The sequence below is a fragment of the Leucopleurus acutus genome, assembly GCF_964270905.1.
Source record: "Leucopleurus acutus genome assembly, chromosome: 2".
Classification (NCBI taxonomy): Eukaryota; Metazoa; Chordata; class Mammalia; order Artiodactyla; family Delphinidae; genus Leucopleurus; species Leucopleurus acutus.
This window is the reverse complement of record NC_139143.1, coordinates 68,959,753-68,980,783: the sequence shown is the minus strand read 5'-3', so window position 1 is coordinate 68,980,783 and position 21,031 is coordinate 68,959,753. Positions and strand designations below refer to the sequence as shown.

Genomic DNA, 21,031 nt, shown 5'->3' with positions numbered 1-21,031 from the left:
TTTTATGCTCACAGAATCTAATCTTCAGCCAAGCAGTTTAAGAAACTGAATTTTATCAGTTTACAAACAGTGGCTAGGTTCTAATGAAATGCTTCATAACATCCAATTCAGTAAACTGGGATATCATATTAAATTTTAATTTGCATTATGTTCTGATTTTTATTGGCCCTTCTTCTGACTTTATAAGAGTAAGTATACAAATACTTTTATATGAATGAGAATACTGTAGATTGGCAGACTGAAGTCATATTTAATATTAGCAATCTTACAGAATAAATTGTTCATGTATTTTTTGTTTTTCTACATTTAAATAGTTAAGATATTTAAATAAATGTTTGTGGTTCTTCAACCTAAAAAAAGGTTTGTATGGAGGCTATCCTTGATTAAAGGACAGGTCATAGTTTTATTTCAGAGATAGCTTTACTTAATTGTCCTGACTTAGCAGAGGGAAACTTGATGTTTCAGAATCCTGCTTGTCTTAGCTCTGCAATTACTCAGAGAACCTTCCTGGAATAATGTATATGTGGAATGCTTTTTGATCATCACTATCAGAATTTTAATGTTTACAGTATTTAAATCACTCATCTAGATACCAATGGAATAATTTTTTTGTTTTGAAAAGATGCAGAGCTTTACTCTTTTTTAAAAAAAATATTTATTTATTTGGCTGCATCAGGTCTCAGTTGCGGCACACGGGATCTTTCGTTGTGGCGTGTGGGCTCTTCGTTGTGGTGCATGGGCTTCTCTAATTGCGGTGTGCAGGCTTCTCTCTAGTTGTGTACGGGCTCCAGAGCACATGGGCTCAGTAGCTGTGGCGCACGGGCTCTCTAGTTGTGGCGCACAGGCTCTAGAGTGCATGGGCTCAGTAGTTGCGGCATGCAGGCTTAGTTGTCCTGCAGCATGTGGGATCTTAGTTCCCCAACCAGGGATCAAACCCATGTTCTCTGCAATGGAAGGCAGATTCTTAACCACTGGACCACCAGGGAAGTCCCAGAGCTTTACTGTTTCTTATAAAAATTGTTGTAAAATACACATTACATAAAATTAAGCATATTAACCATTTTTAAGAGTTCAGTTCACTGACATTAAGTACATTCATATTGTTGTGATACCATCACCATCATCCAGCTGCAAAACTCTTCTCATCTTGCAGAACTGAAACTCTATACCCATTAAGCAATAACCCTTCATTCTTCCCTCCCCCAGCCCCTGACAACCACTGTTCTACTTCCTGTCTCTATGAATTTGTCTACTCCAGGTACCTCATATAAGTGGTTTTATACAGTATTTGTCCTTTGTGACTGGCTTATTTTACTTAGAATAAGGTCCTTAAGGTTCATCCATGTGCAGCATGTGTCAGTATTTCCTTTCTTTTTAAGGTTGACAAATATTCCATTGTATGTATGTATCACGTTTTGTTCAGCCTTTCATCTGTCAGTGAACACTTGGGTCATTTCCACCTTTTGGCTATTGTGAATAATGCTGCTATAAGCAGAGCTGTACAAATATCTCTCCAAGTCCCTGCCTTCAGTTATTTTGTGAATATCCCCATTGGAATAATTTTTAAAAGATCTTATTTTTCCTTTATTTGCTTATTTAAAAAAAATGATAATCACTTTGATGTATGGTTCCCAGTAGAATATGTATATTTGAAAAGTGATTACTCTTCTTTTTCAGTTTGAGAAATGATTAATCAGATAATACTTTAAAAGATTTTGAGTATAACAAGACTTTATAGTTTTCACATAGTGGTTTTAATAGATCCAAATTTGCTGTCATATAGGAATATTTTTTGTTTTTAAACACTGATGATTCACTACATAGGAAAATAAAGTTTTTTGATCTTGAGTCAGATATTATCTGTTCCTATAGTTTTACTCTCTTTTTAAATCCTGTGAGTTCATGGAAAGATTAATTTATTGCATATAAAAGTTTTGATACTTTTTAAAAATAGATTTAACTGTTCCTTATTAATGGCATCATGTCTTAGTTATATATATCATAGATCTCAAATACATAAAAAAGAGAAGCTTCTTTTTTCAAAAATTACAGGCTAGTTTATTTGGACCAATCCTCCCACTGAAATCAACTCAAAAATGCTTGATTAAAAACTTTAAAAATTATCCTAAAAGTAAATAACTGTCTTGATAGTAAGGAATTATCAGTCCAAAATGGAAGGGAAAAAGGGAATCCAGAGAAGTGAGCATGATAGCCACTTTTGCCCTGAAGATATTTGTCAGTCTTGGCATATCTAAACTTTAGTTTTGGTGGCCTTGAAGGTCAAGGTAAATAGAAACAAAGCTCAGGATCCTAGTCAGGTATGGATTCCTATAAGAGACTTCGCACAATATTCTGGGACCCCCAAAGGGCCTCCTCCTCAAGGTATAGATGAAACAGAAGGAAGTTAGCCCTCAGGTAGCCTTGCAGCATCTTCTGTAAAAGAAATCCTGAGTATATGCAAAATTTTTCTTGATTTGGCTTCATTCAGCTACCTTTAGTTCTTAGAGCATAAAATGTTGTTTGTTTCTTCTATGCTTTGCTTCTGCTTTTCTCTCTTTGTGGGATGTTCTGCTGTCCCATGCACCTCCTACTTAGTTGGCAAGTTTAAGTTCATCCTTCAAGCCTCAGCTCTTATCTGTGATATATCTCTAGTTTACCAAGGCAGATGCAGGCATTCCTTCCTCTGTGTTCTCGTAGTTTATGGATAACTCAATTATTATGTTTGTTTGCATGTTGCTCACCATTAGACTATAACTTCTTTGGGACAATTACCATTTCTTTTTCCTTTTTGTTTCCTCAACACTTAGTACATTTCCTGTCATGTAGTAGGTGCCCAATAAATATTAGTAAAAGAAAGGCAAGAAGTTTCTGTATTCAATGCCTTAGACAAGGGTAGGCATGGGTTGGAGGAGGGGTGATTTTTACTAAGAGATTGAGGAGCTAGCATCTTCTATCTAGATACTCCTGGACCAAGCATGAAGTTTTGTAAGTGTTGTATATAACGTGATGCAGGAGGGAAGAGATACCTGCTTGGCCAGCTAGATTAGTCAGAGTAACCTGATGATCAGCAAAGTGATAGACATTACAGCTAGTTCACTTTCATATTTATTACTAATTGTAGTTAACAGTATGTTTTGTTCATTTTAGATTAAGTTACTCTGCCATCTTCCACCTCTGTAGGCCATTATTCTTAGATGTTTTCTGAAAAAGTATTATAACGCATTAATCCAAGGAAAGCACAAATAAGAAAATAAATCTAGCTTTCAAAAATTGTAACTGTTTGCAGCTGCACATCTATTTTTTTAAATCGACTTTACTGCTATTTATCTCCAGTAGTGTGCATATCTGTATTGGCTGTATTGATTCCATTTCAACAATTAAAAACAAATTCCGACCTTTGGTGAAATTACTAACTGTATATAGATGAGTACTATTGTTCTTCCAACAATTATCTATTAATAAATTAGGGAAAGAAGCAGTACAAAATGAAGTTAACATGATTATGCAGGGGTCAGGTAGTAGGTTTGATAGGCTAGATTAAGGAGTTTACTTTTTAGTGTAATTGAAATAGCTGATCACTAGAGTATTTTAAACATGGAAGTGATATGATTTGTCTTTTTAAAAGTTAGCTGTGGTTGCTTTTTGGAGAGTAGAGTTTGAGTAAGATCAGAAGCTAGGAGATAGGAGGCCATTGATGTAATCCAGAGACTGAGATGAAAATCTCTGAGATTGTAGTTGAGAGCGGATGATGGTTGAGGCAGAGATAATGGCATTAAAGATGGTGAGAAGTAATTTGAAATGTATCTTGGACATGGATTTGCTGATGGATTTTATATAGTGGATGAGGGAAAGAGAAATGAAGGATGCTTCCTTAGTTTTTGACTTGATCAACTGTGTGGGTGGATATTGATGTTATTAAGATGGGGAATACTAGAGAAAAAGGAGTAAGTTTGGAGAGGGACATCTGAAATCAAGAGATTTGTTCAGAGGGAAAGGACTTCAGTTTTTTACTAATTACTTTAATGGTTACTCTGATTACTTTAATAAAGAAATTTCTTTCAATTTTTGAGTGATATGTGATATGCCAGTACACATGTTAATGTATTGAATGAGGTTCCTCCTTTTGTTTCTGGAGCTATACATAAACCTGTTGAATGGAGATAAATCAAATTGTTAAGAATAATGTCTGCTGAATGTGACTAAAGCAAAGTCAAAGGCCTATGAGACTAAGAAACTATGTACATTGTATGTAGTGACATATATACTTAGATACTTGGTAAACCATGCTGAGATATTTGACAGCATTAAAGGCTAAGATTCTATCTTGTTTAAAGGCTTTACATTAATTATTCTCTGTGTTATTTCTTGTACCTTAATTGACCAGGTCTCAGTGTCTTATACTTGGAGAGAGGAATGAAAATTTTTAAAACATTTAACAGTTTTTATTCTCCATTGGCTTTGGTTGATGTAGGTGCAAATTCTCTCCCCCTTTTTTTAATTTGACCTTAATTAAATGTGTATTAATAAGACTTACAGTACAGTACTGTATGGTACTCAGCAAATCCTTATTTTGTTCATGACCCTAGGTCTTAGATAAAATGAGTTGACTTAAATACTTAAGGCGGTCAAGGTAAGTAAGTAGCTGCTAATACTTATACCAGATCTGTGTTCTGATTTGGTGTCGTACTTCAGTTATGAATTTGTCAGTGTTATACAGTAAATACTCACTTAAAACCAAACCAAAAATAAAGTTGAAATATCTTTTCCTAAATTTATTTTAAGATTTTTAAAACTGATGAAAAAGTTGAAAGAATAGTACAATGAACATCCACAAATAGATTGTTTTAAAAAGTATTTTAGAGTAAGTTGGAAGCATTATGCACTTCATTCATGAATACTTTGACATCTGTCTACTAAGAACAATAACATTATCCTATATAGCTATAATGCAGTTACCATGGTCAAGATATGTAATATTGAATATAGAGTTGATCCTTATTACTTACAGATTCCATATTTGCAAATTCACCTACTCATTAAGTTTATTTTTAACCCCCAAATCAATACTTCCAGTGTTTTCCTTGTCATTTATGGCCATGTACACGTACAGAGTGGCAAAAAATTTGAGTTGCCCAGCACATACATCAACACTCACATTCCCAGGTGAGATCAAACAAAGTGACACTCAGACTTCTTGTTTCAAATCAAATACTATAAGCATACTGTATTGTATCCTTTTTGTGATACATGTAGTGTCATAGGTTTTGTGTTTTTGTGCTTTTTGTTAGTGATTTCAATGTTGAAGTGGTCCTCAGGTATTGTGCTGAAGTACTATCTGGTATTCCTAAGTACAGGAAGCCTGGGATGTGCTTTATGGAGAAAATATGTTAGACAAGCTTCATTTAGGCATGAGTTATAGTGCTGTTGGCCATAAGTTCAATGTTAATGAATCAACAATATATATCAAATAAAGTGTCTTTAAACAGAAACACATGAAACAAAGTTACTTATTGATTAGTTGATGAAAATATTGTGACCAGAGCCTCACAGGAACCTAACCCTGTATTTCTGTAGGAGCAGTGATTCAGCACTTGCTTTTTCAGTGTTTGTGGTGACTTTACAGAGCACAACTACCAGTAGTAATGAGAATTGACCATATGCTGTTATCATATTTGTATAATATATACAGTTTTGTACTGTTGACTGAAAAAAATGCACAACCTAAAAGTTGAGAAATATGTTTTATTTGGTGGATATACTGAGGACTTAAGCCAGGGAGACAGCCCCTCAGATAGCTCTGAGGGACTGTTCTGGAGAGGTAAAGGAGGAGCTAGGATATATAAGAGTTTTTGCAAAAAAACCCTAGGTAGTCAGAACATCAAAAGATTACTGCTAATTAAAAAACCCCAGACATCTCAAGTTAAAGAATTTAGCTCTTTGTTTGGGAAGATGCAAGAATCTGGGCTTATTGAAATTGTTCCTTTGCTATGTACCTTAACTATCTATGGTCTGTATCCTCTTTTTCTCTATCTTGAATCCCCTCAGGGTGCACCATTGGGGGTGGCTGCAGAGACTGATGGCTTGATGGCTGGCAGCCTGCTTATCACTGTTCTGAGTTCCCCTCAGGGTGCACCATGGGGGGGTGGGGGTGGCTGCAGTGACGGTTGGATGCAACATCCTTTGTTTACTGATATGGCAGGTGACATTCTTCGTCCATGGTATATTACATATATACACACATAATACGTGCACATATATACACGTATAGTCCATGTTCAAATTTTCCCATTTCAGTAATTTTGTCACTGCCATGCCTCCTTCAATCCAACCCCCAATCCAGCACCACATATTTCATTTATTTGTCATATTTCCTTTGTCTCCTTTAGAACAGTTCATTCAACTTTTTGGTCTTTCATGACATTGATATGTTGTTTTATTGTTATATTGACATATCAGTCAAGTTATTTTATAGAATGTCCCTCCATTTGGATTTGTCTGATTGTTTCTTCATGAGTAGATTAACATTAAACATTTTTGCTAGGAATTCTCCATGGGTGATGTTGTAGTACCTGATATTAATTTGTCCCCTAATTGGTGATGTTAAGTTTGATCTTTCCATTGTGTAGGTACATTTACCCTTTGTAATTATAAGCTACGGGGGAGTAGTGTGTGGGGACTGTGTGAATATTCTCTTTCATAGCAATCTTTCACACAGTGGTTTCAGTATTCATTGATTCTTGCCTTAATCAGTTGTTATAATGTGGTTATAAATAGTGATTTTTAATTCTGTCATTCTACATTTATTAACTGACATTATTCTGTGAATAAGAGCATTTCCTTAGTCTTTGCCACCTTTGTGAAAAAATTACTGTGGGATTATAGATTTTTATTTTTATTCAATAAATTATAATCTATCACTGATATTTTTATTGATGCTCGAATTGCCCCAGTTTGTTCAGTAAGACATTTTTTGTTGTTCTTTTATTTATTTATTTAAAACATTTTATTGGAGTATAGTTGCTTTACAGTGTTGTGTTAGTTTTGTTCAGTAAGACAGTTAAAGTGAACTAAAGCAACTTTGTGTCTGTGTTTTGACATATTCCCTTATTTTGAGCACATTTTTTTTTTAAAAAAGCACACCAGATATTCCCATTGCATTAAATTCCCATTGTATATAATACATTGTGGGGATGTACCATAATTTATTCAGCCAGTCTCTTGTGTTTTGCTATTATAAATAACTCAGTAAGTAACTTGGTACTTTTTTTTTTTGGTATTATTGGAGGTGTATCTTCAGCATTAATTCTTAGAAATAGACTTGTCTGATCAAAGGGTTAACGCATATGTGGTTTTGTGAGGTGCTGCTAAATTCCTCCCCATTGGTCTTGTACCATTTAGCAGTCCCACCAGAATTGTTTAAAGAGCCTGGTGTTCCGCGCCGCCCCCCCTCCGCCCCCACCGCCCCGCATACTCACTTATACAGTATGTTGTCAAGCTTTTGAATTTTTCCCAGTCTGAAAAGTGGGAATTAGTAATCTCAATGTAGTTTCAATTTACATTTCCTTTATGAATAAACTTAGATGCTTTTTCACATTTTTAAGGGCCATTTGTATACCTTTGGACTATCTCTTCAGATCTTTTGCCCATTTTTAAAAAAATCAGGTTTTGTTGGGTTTTTTTCCCCCCCTCTCAATTTTTAAACACTGTTGGGGGATTTCATCTTTTACCTGCAGTGTATGTTACAAATATTAAAATATTTATTTTAAACTGTATTTCTGTAACAGGAATTCTGGTCTTTTAAATTATTAAGGAGTTAGATGTAGGAAGTTCTGCTGTATCCTCCTCTGTACCATTTCATTACTTTATGATTCATTTAAATTCAGTTTACTTTTATTTCTTCATCCTGAAAGGGAATAACTTAATAATCATCTAGTAAACAGTTTCAAAAGTCAATCAAGATAGTCTTTTTATATTTACTGAGGGTTTATGAATGAGTCAGATACACCAAGTAGGTGGAAATATGTATATTTAATTTTCAAGGCACTGTTGTTGAACCCAAGTTTGTGTGCCTGATGCACAATGAGGCCAAACAAACCTAAATGTCAGAGTTTGGAGCAGAGAAAGGTTTATTGCAAGGGCCATGCAAGGAGAACAGGTGACTCCTGCTCAAAAGACCCAAACTCCCCATGGGTTTCAGGGAAGACATTTTTATAGGCAGAAATCTGGGGGAGGGCTGCTGGGTGTGTAACCCTCCTCTGGTTGGCTGGTGGTGAGGTAACAGGGTGGTGTTCTAAGAATCTCCAGTCAGTCTGGGGTCCACATGCTTGTGCCCAGCCTGAAGTTATCATCCTCCACCTGGGTGGGAGGGGCTTAGTTCCTATAGAAGAACTCAAAGATATGTATCAAATTGTTATGCACAATCCCTTCTCCTTCCTGCAGAGAACCAGGACCAGTTCCCTTTGCTGTTTCTGCATTTTCTCAGTCCCCTAATTCGTAACTGTTTAATCTGCCCTTTGGAACTCAGGGAAGGCGTAGGAGGCTAAAAGCCTTCTTCCTACAAACAAGAAACAGGGGACATTGAAAGGCTTTTATGCCTGGGACGGCCCCACAGGGTCCTGCTTGGTTTCAGTCCCCCGTTTTCTTTGATTCTCCTCAGTCATGAGAGGAACAGATGTTGGACGAGACAGGGAATAAAATTTGGATAGGCAGGTTAATCATAAACTCTGCAGAGGAACTCAGTTTTAGGGGGACTCAGTTTCAGCACTATTCCTGTTGATACTTAATCTTCTTCACATCTCAAAGAGAAATAAAGAAAATATGTGAGATTCTGATTTCTTTTTTTTCTAATTACAATAGTTTGGAATCAAATGATATTTTTTCATTTGAGATGAGAATGTTAATGAGAATTTATTCCTGGCTGTGATTATATTGAATTTGAATGTTTCTTTTTAGGAACTAATAAATTACTAAGAACTACTTCCTCTCTGTGTTTTAGGTTTTGACAACAATTCGTTCAGGGCACCGAGCAAATATATTTAGTGCAAAGTTCTTACCATGCACAAATGATAAGCAGATTGTATCCTGCTCTGGAGATGGAGTAATATTTTATACCAATGTTGAGCAAGATGCAGAAACCAACAGACAATGCCAATTTACGTGCCATTATGGAACTACCTATGAGGTACAGTATTACTGTGATTTATCTATATGACATATTTGTGTTTGTTTTGTATAGGTGTGTATGTATGTGTAGATAGATATGTGTATGTACATATGTGAAGATTTGTGTGTATGTACACATTCATGCATAAATAGGTAAAGGTATTATTGACAATATCTAGATTTCAGTATTTGAGAAAACGTATCTTGATAGGCTTGTGAATAAAGTTAAAGAATAAGATGTGAGTAATAGTAATGGGGTTTGTAATTCCTTGAGCAACTATACTCTAAGCAAACAGATATCAGCCTTTATAGATGCTTCTTTATTGTGCTATAGGGCTCTATACTAGGCTTTAACTTCGTAACCACTTTCTCACTGTTTTGCATAAAGTCACTACCGGCATGCTTATCAAACGTTCAGGTCAGAAGGGACGCTAGTACAGTAGACAAAAGAATCTGATTCCTAAAGGATATTAATAAACTGAAGCCCTAAACTGAATTAAATGAGGTGAAATGAATCTGAGACTCAATTATACTGCTTTGGTTCAGAAAAATTGCCTACTCTTCAGAATGCTCCTTTATAATCTTGTCATTTCATTTCTTTGTATCAGATGATTCATTGTTTTCCTATATTCTTTTAACCTGGTATATCTTTTTCCATTACTTGAATTTCAGTTCTTCTGTACCCTTATTTTATGATGTGTACTTATAAAAATAGTATTCTATAGCTGGATTTTTTTTTCTTATCCGTTTCTCACAAATTTGGCTTTTAACTGGAGATTTCAGTCAATTTATGTTTATTGTGAGTGCTGATATATTTGGATCTATTTATATATCTTATTATAAGTTTTCTATTTGAAAAAATTTTCCCGTATTAATTTCCGCCTCCTCTTTTTGCCTTCATTTTGAATTGCTTGAAGGTTTTGCATTTGGCCCATTTTGTTTCTGACTTACCTCACTCTGTATGACAGTCTCTAGATCCATCCACGTCTCAACAAATGACTCAATTTCGTTCCATTTTATGGCTGAGTAATATTCCATTGTATATATGTACCACAACTTCTTTATCCATTTGTCTGTAGACGGGCATTTAGGTTGCTTCCATTACCTGACTGTTGTAAATAGTGCTGCAGTGAACATTGGGGTGCATGTGTCTTTTTGAATTACGGTTTTCTCTGGGTATATGCCCAGTAGTGGGATTGCTGGGTCATATGTATGGTAATTCTATTTTTAGTTTTTTAAGGAACCTCCATACTGTTCTCCATAGTGGCTGTATCAATTTACATTCCCACCAGCAGTGCAAGAGGATTCCCTTTTCTCCACACCCTCTCCAGCACTTGTTGTTTGTAGACTTTCTGATGATGCCCATTCTAACTGGTGTGAGGTGATACCTCATTGTAGTTTTGATTTACATTTCTCAAATAATTAGTGATGTTGAGCAGCTGTCCATGTGCTTCTTGGCCATCTGTATGTCTTCTTTGGAGAAATGTCTATTTAGGTCTTTTGCGCATTTTTGGATTGGGTTGTTTGTTTCTTTAATATTGAGCTGCATGAGCTGTTTACATATTTTGGAGGTTAATCCTTTGTCTGCTGTTTCGTTTGCAAATATTTTCTCCCATTCTGAGGGTTGTCTTTTCGTCTTGTTTATGGTTTCCTTTGCTGTGCAAAAGCTTTGAAGTTTCATTAGGTCCCATTTGTTTATTTTTGTTTTTATTTCCATTAATCTAGGAGGTGGATCAAAAAAGATCTTGCTGTGATTTATGTCAAAGAGTGTTCTTCCTATGTATTCCTCTAAGTTTTATAGTGTCCGGTCTTACATTTAGGTGTCAAATCCATTTTGTGTTTATTTTTGTGTATGGTGTTAGGGAGTGTTCTAATTTCATTCTTTTACATGTAGCTGTCCAGTTTTCCCAGCACCACTTATTGAAGAGACTGTCTTTTCTCCATTGTATATCCTTGCCTCCTTTGTCATAGATTAGTTGACCATACATGTGTGGGTTTATCTCTGGGCTTTCTATCTTGTTCCATTGATCTATGTTTCTGTTTTTTGTGCCAGTACCATATTGTGTTGATGACTGTAGCTTTGTAGTATAGTATGAAATCAGGGAGTCTGATTCCTCCAGCTCCATTTTTTCCCTCAAGACTGCTTTGGCTATTCGGGATTCGGGATCTTTTGTGTCTCCATACAAATTTTAAGATGATTTGTTCTAGTTCTGTAAAAAATGCCATTGGTAATTTGATAGGGATTGCATTGAATCTGTAGATTGCTTTGGGTAATGTAGTCGTTTTCACAATATTGATGCTTCCAATCCAAGAACATGGTATATCTCTCCATCTGTTGGTATCTTTGATTTCTTTCATCAGTGTCTTATAGTTTTCTGCATACAGGTCTTTTGTCTCCCTAGGTAGGTTTATTCCTAGGTATTTTATTCCTTTTGTTCCAATGGTAAATGGGAGTGTTTCCATAATTTCTCTTTCAGATTTTTCATCATTAGTGTATAGGAATACAAGAGATTTCTGTGCATTAGTTTTGTATCCTGCAACTTTACCAAATTCATTGATTAGCTCTAGTAGTTTTCTGGTGGCATCTTTAGGATTCTTTATGTATAGTATCATGTCATCTGCAAACAGTGACAGTTTGACTTCTTCTTTTCCAATTTGTATTCCTTTTATTTCCTCTTCTTCTCTGATTGCCGTGGCTAGGACTTCCAAAACTATGTTGAATAATAGTGGTGAGAGTGGACATCCTTGTCTCATTCCTGATCTTAGAGGACATGCTTTCAGTTTTTCACCATTGAGAATGATGTTTGCTGTGGATTTGTTGTATATGGCCTTTAGTATGTTGAGGTAGGTTCCCTCTACGCCCACTTTCTGGAGAGTTTTTATCATAAATGGGTGTTGAATTTTGTCAAAAGCTTTTTCTACATCTATTGAGATGATCATATAGTTTTTATTCTTCAGTTTGTTAATATGGTGTATCACATTGATTGATTTGCGTATATTGAAGAATCCTTGCATCCCTGGGATAAATCCCACTTGATCATAGTGTATGATCCTTTTTATGTGTTGCTGGATTCTGTTTGCTAGTATTTTGTTGAGGATTTTTGCATCTATATTCATCAGTGATATTGGTCTGTAATTGTCTTTTTTTGTGGTATCTTTGTCTGGTTTTGGTATCAGGGTGATGGTGGCCTCATAGAATGAGTTTGGGAGTGTTCCTTCTTCTGCAATTTTTGGGAAGAGTTTGAGAAGGATGGGTGTTAGCGCTTCTCTAAATGTTTGATAGAATTCACCTGTGAAGCCATCTGGTCCTGGACTTTTGTTTGTTGGAAGATTTTTAATCACACTTTGAATTTCGTTCCTTGTGATTGTTCTGTTCATGTTTTCTGTTTTTTCCTGGTTCAGTCTTGGAAGGTTATACCTTTCTACGAATTTTTCTATTTCTTCCACGTTGTCCATTTTATTGGCATAGAGTTGTTGTAGTAGTCTCTTAGGATGCTTTGTATTTCTTCGGTGTCTGTTGTAACTTCTCCTTTTTCATTTCTAATTTTATTGATTTGAGTTCTCTCCCTCTTTTTCTTGATGAGTTTGGCTAATGGTTTATCAATTTTGTTTATCTTCTTAAAGAACCAGCTTTTAGTTTTATTGATCTTTGCTATTGTTTTCTTTGTTTCTATTTCATTTATTTCTGCTCTGATCTTGATGATTTCTTTCCTTCTGCTAATTTTGGGTTTTGTTAGTTCTTCTTTCTCTTCTAGTTCCTTTAGGTATAAGGTTAGATTGTTTACTTGAGATTTTTCTTGTTTCTTGAGGTAGGCTTGTATAGCTATAAACTTCCCTCTTAGAACTGCTTTTGCTGCATCCCATAGGTTTTGGATCATTGTGTTTTCGTTGTCATTTGTCTCTAGGTATTTTTTGATTTCCTCTTTGATTTCTTCAGTGATCTCTTGGTTATTTAGTAACGTATTGTTTAGCCTCCATGTGTTTGTGTTTTTTACGTTTTTTCCCTGTATTTCATTTCTAATCTCATAGCGTTGTGGTCAGAAAAGATGCTTGATATGTTTTCAATTTCCTTAAATTTACTGAGGCTTGATTTGTGACCCAAGATGTGTTCTATCCTGGAGAATGTTCTGTGCGTGCTGGAGAAGAAAGTGTAATCTGCTTTTTATGGACGGAATGTCCTATAAATATCAATTAAATCTATCTGGTCTATTGTGTCATTTAAAGCTTCTGTTTCCTTATTTATTTTCATTTTGGATGATCTGTCCATTGGTGTGAGTGAGGTGTTAAAGTCCCCCAGTATTACTGTGTTACTGTCGATTTCCTCTTTTATAGCTGTTAGCAGTTGCCTTATGTTTTGTGGTTCTCCTATGTTGGGTGTATATGTATTTATAATTGTTATATCTTCTTCTTGGATTGATCCCTTGATCATTATGTAGTGTCCTTCCTTGTTTCTTGTAACATTCTTTATTTTAAAGTCTATTTTATCTGATATGAGTATAGCTACTGCAGCTTTCTTTTGATTTCATTTGGCATGGAATATCTTTTTCCATCTCCTCACTTTTAGTTTGTATGTGTCCCTAGGTCTGAAGTGGGTCTCTTGTAGACAGCATACATATGGGTCTTGTTTTTGTATCCATTCAACAAGCCTGTGTCTTTTGGTTGGAGCATTTAATCCATTCACATTTAAGGTAATTATTGATATGTATGTTCCTTTGTCCATTTTCTTAATTGTTTTGGGTCTGTTTTTGTAGGTCCTTTTCTTCTCTTGTGTTTCCCACTTAGAGAAGTTCCTTTAGCATTTGTTGTAGAGCTGGTTTGGTGGTGCTAAATTCTCTTAGCTTTTGCTTGTCTGTAAAGCTTTTGGTTTCTCCATCGAATCTGAATGAGATCCTTGCTGGGTAGAGTAATCTTGGTTGTAGGTTTTTCCCTTTCATCACTTTAAGTATGTCATGCCACTCCCTTCTGGCTTGTGGCATTTCTGCTGAGAAATCAGCTGTTAACCTTACGGGAGTTCCCTTGTATATTATTTGTTGTTTTTCCCTTGCTGATTTCAGTAATTTATCTTTAATTTTTGCCAGTTTTATTACTATGTGTCTCGATGTGTTCCTCCTTGAGTTTACCCTGTTTGGGACTCGCTGTGCTTCCTGGACTTAGGTGGCTATTTCCTTTCCCATGTTAGGGAAGTTTTCGACTATAATCTCTTCAAATATTTTCTCGGGTCCTTTCTCTCCCTCTTCTCCTTCTGGGACCCGTATAATGCGAATGTTGTTGCGTTTAATGTTGTCCCAGAGGTCTCTTAGGCTGCCTTCATTTCTTTTCATTCTTTTTTCTTTATTCTGTTCCACAGCAGTGTATTCCACCTTTCTGTCTTCCAGGTCACTCATCCATTCTTCTGCCTCAGTTATTCTGCTATTGATTCCTTCTAGTGTAGTTTTCATTTCAGTTATTGTAGTGTTTATCTGTTTGTTCTTTAATTCTTCTAGGTCTCTGTTAAACATTTCTTGCATATTCTGGATCTTTGCCTCCATTCTTTTTCCGAGGTCCTGGATCATCTTCACTATCATTATTCTGAATTGTTTTTCTGGAAGGTTGCCTATCTCCACTTCATTTAGTTGTTTTTCTGGGGTTTTATCATGTTCTTTCATCTGGTACATAGCCCTCTGCCTTTTCATCTTGTCTGTCTTTCTGTGAATGTGGTTTTTGTTCCACAGGCTACAGTATTGTAGTTCTTCTTGCTTCTGCTCTCTGCCCTCTGGTGGATGAGGCTATCTAAGAGCCTTGTGTAAGTTTCCTGATGGGAGGGACTGGTGGTGGGGAGAGCTGACTGTTGCTCCGGTGGGCAGAGCTCAGTAAATCTTTAATCCACTTGACTGCTGATGGGTGGGGCTGGGTTCCCTCCCTGTTGGTTGTTTGGCCTGAGGCAACCCAACACTGGAGCCTACCTTGGCTCCTTGGTGGGGCTAATGACAGACTCTGGGAGGGCTCACGCCAAGAAGTACTTCCCAGAACTCCTGCTGCTAGAGAAGTGTCCTTGCCCCCACGGTAGCCACAGCCACCCGCTGCCTCTGCAGGAGACCCTCCAACACTATTAGGTAGGTCTGGTTCAGTCTCCCCTGGGGTCACTGCTCCTTCCCCTGGGTCCCGATATGCACACTACTTTGTGTGTGCCCTCCAAGTTTGGGGTCTCTGTTTCCCCCAGTCCTGTTGAAGTCCTGCAGTCAATTCCCACTAGGCTTCAAAGTCTGATTCTCTAGGAATTCCTCCTCCCATTGCTGGACCCACAGGTTGGGAAGTCTGACGTGGGGCTCAGAACCTTCACTCCAGTGGGTGGACCTCTGTGGTATAAGTGTTCTCCAGTCTGTGAGTCACCCACCCAGCGGTTATGGGATTTGATTTTACTCTGATTGCACCCCTCCTACTGTCTCATTGTGCCTTCTTCTTTTTTGGTGTGTTGGTGGGTATCTTTTTTGGTGTGTTCCAGTGTCTTCCTGTCGATGATTGTCCAGCAGCTAGTTGTGATTCTGGTGTTCTTGCAAGAGGGAGTGAGAGCGCGTCCTTCTACTCCGCCATCTTGGTTCGTCCACCTGAAGTTGTACTTTCTTTACCTTTTAATTCAGCTAGATTGAGGTTCTTTCCCTTGCCTTAGTGTTGTCTGAGGAACTCTATCTGAAAGCCCATTTCTTAGGAAGCAAATATTTTAATATTTGTTTTGTGTCAGGTATCTGAGGCAGATCTCCTAGCTTCCTCTCTGTATTCCTTTATTCTGGAATTCTGATGAGATACATGTTAAGACCTTCTTATTCTATCTACCATTAAAATTGGTTTTTTCCATTGATGTATGAAACATGTAGGTAAAGTACATAAACACTAAGCATATAGCTCAGTAAAATATCACAAAGTGAATCTGTACATGTAACAACCACAAAGATCAAGAAATATAAGGCATTGGGACTTCCCCGGTGGCGTAGTGGATAGCTCCGCGCTCCCAATGCAGGGGGCCTGGGTTCAGTCCCTGGTCAGGGTACTAGATCTCACATGCATGCTGCAACTAAGCGTTCACATGCCACAACTAAGGAGCCCACATGCCGCAACTAAAGAGGCTACCTGCTGCAACTAAGGAGCCCTGGAACCGCAACCAGGGAGCCTGCCTACTGCAACTAAGATCCGGTGCAACCAATAAATAAATAAATATTTAAAAAAAGAAAAAGAAATATAAGGCATGAAGTTTCCCAGAAGCCCCTTTATCCTGACTTCCAACACCTCATTTTTCTAACCACCTTAGTTTTTCTGTTTTTGAACATTATATAAATGAAGTCATATTAAATGGTCTTCTGTTGCTTTTTGTTTTTGAATTTGATGTCTTTTGCTGAACAAAATCTTATCTTACATTTGTGAAATTCATCCATGTTGGGTACAAGTATAATATGTTCATTTTCATTGCTTTTTAGTATTCCATCGTGTGAATAAACCACAGCTGATTGATCTGTTCTGCTGTTGATGAAAATTTTAAATTTGATTTCCAGTTTGGAGAACATTCCTTTACATGACTTTCAGTATATTTATGTTTAGAGGTAAACTTGTTCGGTCACAGGGTACGTATTTGTTTATTTTAGAGATAATGCCAAATAGTTTTCCAAAGTGTAACAGCTTTCATTCCCACCAATGGCATATAAGAATTCCTATTGCTCCTCATCTTTACCAACAATTGGTATTGTTAATTTCTAATTTTGACAGGTTCTTGTGGTTTAAAATGCCTTGTTCTGTTGATACTTCTGAGGTTGAGCATCTCTTCATATGTTTATTGGTTATTTGGATGTACTGTCTTGTCAAGTGCCTATTCAGATATCTTTCCTAATCTTTCTATTGGGTTGTCCATTTTATTTCATTATTATTGTTGATTTATAGAAATTTCTTATATCTTCTGCATATGAAGCTATCTCTTCCACTCTGTGGTTGTATTTTCACCCTCCTGATGGTGTCTTGTGATGAATAGAAGTTCTCAGTGTTGCCTAATGCATTGGTCTTTTCCTTTATTGTTAGTGCTTTCTGCATCCTGCTGAAAAAAACTTTTCTTCAGCCGCATAGCACAGGGAGATCAGCTCAGCACAGGGAGATCAGCTCGGTGCTTTGTGACCACCTAGAGGAGTGGGATAGGGAGGGTGGGAGGGAGGGAGATGCAAGAGGGAAGAAATATGGGGACATATGTATATGTATAACTGATTCACTTTGTTTTAAAGCAGAAACTAACACACCATTGTAAAGCAATTATACTCTATTAAATAAAGATGTCAAAAAAATCTTTTATGAAGGTTATGGAGGCATTCTTCTGTTTTCTCTTTTAGAAAGTTTATTGTTTTGTCTTTTCCATTTAAATCTTATAATTCACCTGGACTTGATTTTTCTGCTAATATGAAGTAGGAGTTTATGTTTTTCTCCCCTATGGATCTTTTTTGTATAAACATAATTTACTTCTTAGAAAATTAAATCAGAATCGCAAACAGCACATAAACAAAAGAGGCAGCCTATATAAGGACGTTTTAACAGTATATAACCTTTTGCCAAAGGTTTTTTTTGCTGAATACGTATACACTGTGATTGGAATATAGTTTTTTGTTCAAAACTAAAACTTTGCGTCCATTGAACAGTTCTCCTCTTCCCCCTTATCCCAGCATCTGACAACTACCATTCTACTTTCTGTTTCTAAGAGTTTGATAAGTTTAAATACCTCACAGAAGTAGAATCATGCAGAAATTGTCATTTTGTGACTAGCTTATTTTAGTTAGCACAGTGTCCTCAAGTTTCATCTGTATTGTAGCATATGACAGGATTTCCTTCTTTGTTAAGGCTTAATAGTATTCCATTGTATATATATACCATATTTTCTTTACTTGTTTACCCATCAATGATCATTTGGGATGCTTCCACCTCTTAGCTGTTGTGAATAATGCTGTAATGAACACAGGAGTGTACAAATATCTCTTCAAGTTTCTGTTTTCAATTCTTTTAGATATATATACACAGAAGTGGGATTGCTGGATCATATGATTATTCTATTTTTAGTTTTCTGAGGAATTTCCATACTTTTCTCTATAGCAGCTGTACCATTTTCCATTCCCAATAAAAGTGCACAGAGGTTGCAATTTCTCCACATCCTTGTCAACACTTGTTATATTCTGTTTTTTTAAAAATAGTGGCCATTCTAACGTGTGAGGAGATAGCTAAATGAGGTTTTTATTTGCTTCCTTAATTAGTGATGTTGAGTTAGCTCTTTTTGTGTATGTTGGTCATTTGTATATCTTTGGAAAAATGTCTATTCAAGTACTTTGCCCATTTTTTAATTGGATTGCTTTATTGTTGAATTGAAGAGGTTCTATATATATGTATATACACACACATATATATATACACACACATATATATACACACACACATATATATATGTTATTTATGTAGCTGCGTCTGGGTCTGATCTCAGTTGCAGCATGCGGGATCTTTCGTTGGCCATGAAGGTTCCTCATTGTGGTGCATGGGCTTTTCTCTGATTGTGGCGTGTGGGCTCCAGAGAGCACAGCTTCATTAGTTGCAGCACACGGGCTCTCTAGTTGTGGCGCGCGGGCTCCAGAGTGCATGGGGTCTGTAGTGTGGCACGTGGGCTGTGTAGTTGCAGCGCGCGGGCTCTTTAGCTATGGCACACGGGCTCCAGAGTGTGTGGGCTTAGTAGTTTCAATGTGCGGGCTTAGTTGCCCCATGGCAGGTGGGACCTTAGTTCCCTGACCAGAGATTGAACCTGCGTACCCTGCATTGCAAGACAGATTCTTAACCACTGGGCCACCAGGGAAGTCCCTCTTTATGTATTTTGGCTATTAATCCCTTATAAGATGCAGTGTGCATTTTCTCCCATTCTGTTGATTCTCTTTTCACTCTGATGATTGTTTCCTTTGCTGTGTAGAAGTTTTTGAGTTTGATATTGTCTATTTTCACTTTTGTTGCCTGAGCTTTTGGTGTCATATCCAAGAAATCATTGCCAAATCTAAAGTCATGAAGTGTTTCCCCAGAGTTTTTTTCTAGGAGTTTTATAGTTTTAAGTATTACATTAACATGTCTTTAATACATTTAAATTTTTGTATGTGGTGTAAATAAGGGTCCAACTTCCTTCTTCCTTCCTTACTTCCTTCAAAACTGGACATGTGAATATCCAGTTTTCTCAATACCATTTGTTGAAGGGACTATTCTTTCCCTATTGTGTAGCCTTGGCACCTTTCTCAAAGATCATGTGACCACATATGTGAGGGTTTATTTATTCCTGGGTTCTCTACTCTGTTCCATTGGTCTGTAGGTCTGTCATAATGTTTTAAATGTAGTAACTTTGTAATACGCTTTGAAATCAGCAAGTGTGAGGCCTCCAGCTTTGTTTTGCTTTCTGAAGATTGTTGTGGCTGTTTTGTGTCCTTTGAGATTCCATATGAATTTTAGGGTTTTTTTTTTTTGTTTCTGTAAAAATGTCCTTGGAATTTTGATAGAAATTGCATTAAATATAGGTCACATTGTGTAATATGGACATTTTAACAATATTCAGTCTTCCAGTCCATGAACACAGAACATCTTTCCATTTATTTGTGTCTTCTATAATTTCTTTCAGCATTGTTTTGTCGTTTTCAGTGTACAGATCTGTCACCTCCTTGAATAAGTTTATTCCCAAGTATTTTATTTTTTTGATACTATTGTAAATGGGTTGTTTTCTTAATTTCATTTTCAGGTTGTTCATTGTTACTGTATACAAATACAGCTGATTTTTAAGTGTTGATTTTGTAACTGCAACTTTGCTGTATTCATTTATTCTAATAGTTTTGTTGCAGAAACTTTAGAGTTTTCTATGTATAAGATCAGGTTATCTGCAAATCGAGATAATTTTACCTCTTCCTTTCCAATTTTGATGTCTTTTATTTCTTTTTACTTGCCTTAATGCTGTAGCTTGAACTTCTAATACTATATTGAATAGAAGTGACGAGAGTGGGTATCTTTGCCTTGTTCTTGATCTTAGAGGGAAAGCTTTTGGTTTTTCACCATTGAATATATTAGCTATGAGGTTCTCATATATGGTCTTTATTATGTTGAGGTAATTTCCTTCCATTCCTAGTTTGTTGAGTGTTTTTTATCATGAAAGTGTGTTGTATTTTGTCAAATGCTTTTTCTATATTAGTTGAGATGATCATATGGTTTTTGTCCTTCATTTTGATAATGAGATGAATTACTTTGATTGATTTGTGTATGTTGAACCATCCTTGCATTTCAGAAGTAAATCTGACTTAGACTATTAGTGTGTTATTGTTTTGGGTTTTTTTTTTCTTTTTAGCATTTTGCTGAGGATTTTTATATCAGTATTCATCAGGAATACAGGTTTGTAGTCTTACTTTCTTTTGTTTATTTATTTTTTTTTATTATTTTTTTGCGGTATGCGGGCCTCTCACTGCTGTGGCCTCTTCCGTTGTGGAGCACAGGCTCTGGACGCGCAGGCTTAGCGGCCATGGCTCACGGGCCCAGCCGCTCCGCGGCATGTGGGATCTTCCCGGACCGGGGCACGAACCCGTGTCCCCTGCATCAGCAGGCGGACTCTCAACCACTGCGCCACCAGGGAAGCCCTTGATGTAAATTTTTTAATGTAAGTGGTGTTGTCAAGCCATCTGGTTCTGGGCTTTCCTTTCTTTGGATGTTTTTGGTTACTGATTCAGTCTCCTTACTGTAGTGTAGCTTTGTTCAGTTTATCTGTATCTATCTATCTAATCTATTATTTAGTCTTGGTAAGTTGTATATTTCTAAAAATTTATTCATTTCTTCTAGGTCATTCCATCTGTTGTTGTATTCATAGTAG

General features: G+C 36.6%; 1 protein-coding gene across 5 annotated transcripts in view; it reads left to right on the top strand.

Annotated features, from left to right (window-relative positions):
* Positions 1–21,031, top strand: part of DCAF6 (DDB1 and CUL4 associated factor 6) — a 170,757-nt gene that overhangs the window by 46,478 nt on the left and 103,248 nt on the right. For all 5 annotated transcript variants that reach the window (XM_082832677.1, XM_082832676.1, XM_082832674.1 and 2 more), the window contains one exon: positions 8,996–9,181. In XM_082832677.1, coding sequence (XP_082688803.1) covers positions 8,996–9,181 — 186 coding nt within the window. The remainder of the gene's footprint in view (positions 1–8,995; positions 9,182–21,031) is intronic.